Here is a 7,295-nt window from a genome sequence, read left to right on the forward strand (position 1 = left end):
TTTGTGAAATGAAGGGAATATATAAATAATCATAATTTTGATTTTAAAATAGTGCGATTATTTTGATCAACTCAAAATATTTGTCATTTAGTCGCAATTAAGAGTTAGGGTGCGAGAATGTGGACTCAACCTCTCCTTCTAACATCAACGTTATTCTTGTTAATTTTAATATTATATCATTGTAATTAAGAGATAATGTATGTTTTGGATGTAGAAACCCTCGGATCTTTATTTTTAAAAAATAATTTTATTGATTTGAAGAGTGTGAATATTATATAAAAATTATTTTCAACCCAATTTTCAATAAATTTTCAATTAATATGAGATTATTTTCACCATCGCGAATAAATATACAAGAAAAATTTATTACTTTCTCTAATCTTTAATATAAGAAAAAATGTATTTTTTAATTCATTGAAGAACTAATATATATAGACTATATGTTGTCTAAATATATTAATTCTTTAATAAATCTGAAAAATAAATTATCTTTTTATATTAAAAACCAAAGATTGTATTACAATAATATATATGACAAGAGTAAAATAGACACTAAATGCTAAAGTCGGAAATCATATCCTTTTCAGCCTGTAATGATAAGAAATGGTGCGTTGCAAATTGCAATTAGACACACAATTAAGCATCTAATTATGAGATTAATTATCTAACTATGTTTTGGTGTAAATGGGCCTACACCTTGATGAAAACCACGTTCATGTGGAACAATACAAGGCCCCAACAACAAAAGGAAAAATCAAAAGAAACCAAGAACCAAACAAATGATTATACAAAAGCAAAAGAGGGAAAAAAAAGTAGACATGAACTATGTCCCATGCCAACATTCTGTACATTTTTCTCAGCTACAACAACAAGTGTTATTGTTTTGCTATCTCTTTATAACAATTTATGTGTTTTTCAACAAGATTAGTTACATTCCAAGAAATGGGAAAGAGAGGAACAAGGTTACCTGGTTTTTGCTTGAACAGAATTAGGCCTCATGCGAGGGTGCGTTCGCCAACTATACAAACCAAGAACCAAAAAACCGATGATTCTAAAACTGATGAGAAAACTGAGAATTCTTCATGCAGCGTTTGTGAGGAGAAATTTGTTGCTGATGATGGTGTGAAACAAGGGTCGGTAATTGGTAGGAAGATTATGATTGTGATTGATTCAAGTTTTGAAGCTAAGGGTGCTTTGCAATGGGCATTAACTCATACAGTTCAGAATCAAGATACTATAGTTCTCCTTCATGTCATGAAATGTTCTAAACAAGGTGTGTGTGAAACTAAGTAATGATGCCATTATGTGTTTTATTTTTCTTCAACTTTGGCTTTGCTTATTTTGTGATTAATGAAACTAATCATGATTTGGATGGTTCATTCAATATGGTAGCCACTGATGATGAGGCTTCTACAAAGGAAACAGATCCAAGAGCTTATGAACTTGCTTCTTCTTTCAAGAATATGTGTAATGTGAAGATGCCCGAGGTGAGTTTAGTTTAACTATTAGAACTCTAATACCATCTTAAAATTTTGATTCAGATGTTATTGAACTATGGAAAAACTTACGATTGTGAGGGACTTCTTAGAATAAATCACAATTGGTTAAGTTTCTAATTCTAGATTATTATGAGTATGAATCAAGATTAAATCCTTAAATCTTTTGTTTGATATTATTAATGTTAGGATTTAGGATCGTCTTTGAGATTATGTTAGATAAACTCTAATTCAGGATCTCAAATTTTTCGTAATAAAGTTAAGAGTAAATAGAGTTCTTATAATAGTTTATCATTCTTAAATTATATAACTTCACAAAATCTCTATTTATTTTGTTACGATTTAAGTGTAATTATATTTAATTGACATAGAATCTCTGAAAATTTAAAATGATTTTGGTTGACTTGTTTAATGCTAACGAAGAAGGCATTTTAAATGCAAAAAGTTCCAAATTCAATATTATTGATAGTATTTTATGACTTTGCATAAGGGTAATAATTAAATGTGTGAGAGTATATGGTCCTGATAGGTACAAATTGAGATTGCAGTAACAGAAGGGAAAGAGAAGGGAGCAAAAATAGTGGAGGAAGCAAAAAAACACGGCGTGGGACTTTTGGTTTTGGGGCAGAAGAAGAGGTCCACCACATGGCGTCTACTAATGATGTGGGCAGGTAATAGAGTAACTGGTGGTGTGGTTGAGTATTGTATCCAAAATGCACATTGTATGGCAATTGCTGTGAGAAGAAAGAGCAAGAAAATTGGAGGGTATATGATTACTACTAAACGTCATAAAGATTTCTGGCTTTTAGCTTGATCTATATAATCAATTCTTTGGAATGGATGTTGTCACCTTCAAAGATTTTACAAGTGGTTTATTATATGTATAATGTTGTTGTGTTTTGTAAAATCACAATGTTTTTTTATGTACATAATAAAGTGTTATGAGAAATGAAAAAGGTATGAATTTGTGAATGGAAAGGAAGAATGTGTCATTTTCTATATACTTTTTTTGCTGCCCAACATTGATAATCTACTATGATCCTTTGGAGGTTGTTCACAAAATAAGAATTACACATTGCTTTTGGCTCATACTAACTTACAAAGTGAAGTTCATTTGAAGTAAACAAAACTATACTCAAATTAAGATAATTATTGGAATGGTAAAGTCTTAACAGTATATAATATCATAAAATCGGATTTGGATTGTCTCAAGTGAAAAATATGCCGGATGAAATAAAGTGTTAATCTTCACTATTGAATCATTTTAAATTATTGGTTAAAATGCACTTTTGATCCCCGTAATTTAACCATTTTAAACAATTGGTCCCCCTATTACAAAATCAATCATTCTAGTCCCTTAATTTTAATGGTCTTTTGATTTTTGTGATTCCCCTCCACTTTTATTTCTAGACAAAGTTGATTCGAAATTTAATTTAATTTACTGAATTGAGAAGACATAACTTGTATCCATGACCTTACTATTTGTCCGGAGTTGCCTCCCATAGATATTATAAAACCTTACCACCACCACCCCCCCCCCCCCCCCCCCCCCCCCCCCCCCCCCCCCCCCCCCCCCGTGTCAACTCCCTATCCTCTTATCTACTTAGATTGGATCTCGTCATCAAAATTGAAAAAATTATATCGAATTTAGGGATGATCAAATTCGAACTGATGACTTCCACCATGTCAAGGTGACACTCTACCGCTGAGTTATACCCCTTCCCTTGTCCCTAATCGAGAAAAAAGACTGACTAATCCTAAGTCAAAAGGTCGAGAAATTCAACGCGACTATTTTTTTTTAAACTTAAATGGGTCTTCGTGGAACACTCTTAGCTGAATGGACAAAATTATATTTAATTGTCAACTGCTCCGATCGAAAATATGATTGATAATGGATTTGCGCAATATTATATGATTTCATAAAACTATAGGACTTTCCGAATCTAAATAAAGAAGATTTAGCTCAGTGTTCTATTCAATACGTGTAAGAACCCGACTCCGTATTCTTAAAAATAGAAATAAATAAGAATGAAGGCAATATTAAATGGATGAACCCCTTATTTTTTTGTGACAAAGATTTTTTCATTTACGAAGTAACTGGAGTTACATCTGTGTTTCTACTTCTCCCCGAGACCCTGAAAAAGATATAAAAAAATTTAGGAACACATATATGATTCAACATTACAAAATAAAAAATAGAGTAGTAATCCGACCATTAACACAAAATTTTGAACTTGTTATCCTCTTGTCTAGCAGGCAATTACTTCAGCGAAAATGATGATTTATTCGGATCGACATGAGATCTCAACCATATTGCATTACCAAAACCTATGTTGTATATTGGAAATATGTTGATCTACTTGCTTTTATGATGTTACAATCCTCTTGTTGCCTTTCTTCTCGGCCCACAGCGACCAAATGTAGGTAGTTCATCAGGACTCGCTGAACCGAGATCATTAACTAATATATAATAATAGAATAGTATACAATAGAACTGTCTTTTCCATATATTCTCTCTGGTTCCGTTGCTACTACACGCTTTACACAATTCATCGTCGTATCATATTAGATATATTTTCAACATAGGTCATCGAAAGGATCTCAAAGATGTAAAGGCAAATTGTCATACAACACACAATCATAGGTTTCGATGATGACAAATGACCACCATGGATGAATCGGCATTGTCGATTCCACTTCTACAAAACAAATGCAACATATCCTTTTCTATGCTCATCTAAAACTGCTATATTTCATACAACATATGTGGATAAAATGTGATCATGACAAAATGCATGAAAATCACAAAAATATGAATTTTTGCAGATTTGCAGGGTTTGAGTCGACCACAAGGGTCAGCGCATGAACCACGGGTCAGCGCATAGCATAATGATGTTGGTCACTGGTCAGCGCATGGAAGCTTTGAGTCGACCACAGGTCGGCGCATGGCTTAGTGCAGTTGGTCACGGGTCAGGGCATGGAAGACTTGAGTCGACCATAGGATCGGCGCATGAAACTTTCATTTTCCCACGGGTCAGCGCACGCCGACCTATGGTCGACGCATACTGAAGCATTCTTCAGCCTGTCCAAAATTGCAGGCCATGCATCGACGCATAGACCTGCTATGGTCGACCGCTCGTGCGCAAACTCAGTTTCTGAATATTTTCCACTCTGTTTGAAAAGCTGTTATTTTTTGTTGGTAAGTTGGTTACTATATATAGAAGTTTAGTTACTTGTATCAACTAACATTTGTCAAATTGATTCAAGTGTTCAAAGAAACAAGAAAAAGTGAAATAGGTGTCCAAGATTCATCATCTTCATCTTCAACATCTCACAACACATCAACTACACACAACCATTTTTGAAGTGCTTTGTGATTGGTTAAAGGTGATAAGGTTCGAAGCCGAGATTCGGGAATCCGGTTCGGGTTGAAGCTTGTGACAGGTTTTTTCTTGAATAAAACCGTTGGGGTTTTGTCCTCCAAGACTGGTTTGTGTTTGGGGGTTTTTGGACGAATTTCTTCATCAATTTTCAGCTGAGCGAAGGTGATTGAGAAGAGGAAGTCTTCGTCAATCTAGTAGCGGATTCAGTGATATTGAAGGGAAGAATTCGGGTACGATTTGTTGTAGTTGAGATCAGTCGGGCCGAGGGTTTGAAAAACTGAGGGTTATTCAACAAAGGGGCTGGAATCGGAGGTCTATCAACAACAATCGAAGGGCTTGATTCATCTTGAATCAAGGAACAAGGAGTGGAAGCAACATTCAACGTCTTGAGAGTTCTGTTGTATATTTGCTTTGCAATCCTTGTATAAATGGTTAAAATTCAACAGGTGATATCTATTAAATCATCTCAATTCTAGTTTTAGAATTGAGGGCAGACGTACCCCGAAGCGAGGACGGCAGGGGAACTGCCTCATCAAATCTTTGTCTTCTCTAATTTTCTGCATAATTGCTTTCAGCTTAAAAATTAAGTGATTTTTGTATAAGCACTTTTATCAAACCTTGATATTAATTGAGTAAGAGGTTAAAACTCTGTTTTTGAATCCAAAGTACAATAGGATATTATTGTAATAGATTAATTGGAATCACTTACTCAACACAAATATCACTTGGAGTGTTTTCACACACCAAGTGTTTGATAATTTGCCTAAACCAAAATTATCTTAAGTGTGTATCTAGTTTGATTTGCTATTTGAATCATTGGAACTAGGAATCCTAGTAAGTGAAACAAATAATTGATTGTGTGACTAGTGTAGTGATTCTTATTCCACATTATCACTAATCCATAGGCTTGACGCATATCCGGTTTTCCAATAACAGTTCGTTTTAGACTATATTTTCCTCGGCTGCTTCCGCACTTAAAACAAATTTTCAAAACAAATTTTAAATTGGTAGCGCCGACTCAAATTTTAATTGGGATCTATTCAACCCCCCACCCCCCCCCCCCCCCCCCCCCTTCTAGATCCGTTCCATAGTCTAACAAGTGGTATCAGGAGCTCCGGTTCACTCCGTGCTTCAAAATATAACTTTGATAGAAAATGGCTAACGAACCTAAAGGGGCTTATAATAGAGCTCCCGTTTTCAATGGTGAAAATTATAGTTATTGGAAAGACTGTATGCGGGTGCACATAAATTCCATAGATAGAAAAATATGGAACGTTATTCTCAATGCTCCAATTGAAATAACCATGACCAATGAGAATAATGAATTGGTGCCTAAGCCCAAAGCACAATGGACCGATGATGATGAAAAGAAATACAATTATGATTGGAAAGCCAAAAATATCCTAATCTCCTCATTAGATGTAGATGAATACTATCGTGTATCCCATTGTCCTACTGCTAAGACCATGTGGGATTCACTACAAATTGCCCATGAGGGGACGAACGATGTTAAGTTGGCAAGAATCAACACACTAACACAAGAGTTTGATCTCTTTTTCATGGAGCAAGGGGAAACCATTGATGACATGCAAAAGAGATTTACTCATCTTATCAATCGATTACATTCACTAGGTAGGCCGGTTTCCAATGATGTTGCTACTAATAAGATCTTGAGATGTCTTAACAGGGAATGGCAGCCGAAAGTGACCGCCATCAAGGAAGCGAATGATCTTACCATATTAGACTTGACAACATTATTTGGCAAACTACAAGAGCACGAACAAGTACTCTTGAGCCTAGAACAACATGAAAAGAAAGAAAAGAAGGACAAAGCAAAGGTGAGTGAAAAGAAATCCATAGCTCTTAAGACTTCCTCCTCGAAGTCTCAAGCAAAAGAGCAAAGTGATTACTCCTCGAGCGACGAAGAAGAAGAGGACAAGAGCAAAGATATGGGGTTGTTCGTTAAACGTTACAATCGTTACGTGAGAAAGAACGACATCCAACATTCCGAGAAGAACTTGGTAAACTTCCGGAAACAATCTAGGTACTCTAAAAATGATGACTCAAAAGGTAAAATGACTAGAGGGTCGTGCTATACGTGTGGAAATCCGGGTCATTACAAACCGGGTTGTCCGATGAACAAGAAGACAAAGGAAAAGGAATCATACAAATCACACAAGAAATCATCAAAGCCAAGGAGAGCATACATAGCTTGGGAAAGCGATAGCGACTCCTACGATGATGAAAGTTCTAGTGATGAAGATGAAAATGCAAACCTATGTCTCTCTGCTCATCAAAAGAATAAAAAGAAACAGGTACGACATGCTAAATATGAAAAATCCTCCAGTATGTCTCATCATGAATTACAAACTGCATTTGATACTTTACACTGTGAAGCTAAAGAGGCCTTTAAAAG

The 7,295-nt window shown here is 35.2% G+C and overlaps 1 protein-coding gene across 1 annotated transcript; it reads left to right on the plus strand.

The window, feature by feature from the left end:
* The first annotated feature begins 703 nt into the window (after positions 1-703).
* On the plus strand, positions 704-2,474 carry LOC127118976 (universal stress protein PHOS32). Its single transcript, XM_051049198.1, has 3 exons — positions 704-1,273; positions 1,393-1,487; positions 2,026-2,474. Exons 1-3 carry the CDS (start codon positions 907-909, stop codon positions 2,308-2,310), a joined length of 747 nt encoding a protein of 248 aa, XP_050905155.1. The 5' UTR covers positions 704-906; the 3' UTR covers positions 2,311-2,474.
* The last annotated feature ends 4,821 nt before the right edge of the window (positions 2,475-7,295 follow it).

Source organism: Lathyrus oleraceus, chromosome 2 (genome assembly GCF_024323335.1).
Source record: "Lathyrus oleraceus cultivar Zhongwan6 chromosome 2, CAAS_Psat_ZW6_1.0, whole genome shotgun sequence".
In the NCBI taxonomy this organism is placed as follows: Eukaryota; Viridiplantae; Streptophyta; class Magnoliopsida; order Fabales; family Fabaceae; genus Lathyrus; species Lathyrus oleraceus.

What these genes read in the sequence shown, in the direction of transcription:
- LOC127118976 (XM_051049198.1), top strand. Translation starts at nt 907, where the DNA reads ATGTGTTTTTCAACAAGATTAGTTACATTCCAAGAAATGGGAAAGAGA. An exon ending in CATGAAATGTTCTAAACAAG is followed by an intron (nt 1,274 to 1,392) that starts GTGTGTGTGAAA and finishes TCAATATGGTAG; the next exon opens with CCACTGATGATGAGGCTTCT. An exon ending in GTAATGTGAAGATGCCCGAG is followed by an intron (nt 1,488 to 2,025) that starts GTGAGTTTAGTT and finishes TGGTCCTGATAG; the next exon opens with GTACAAATTGAGATTGCAGT.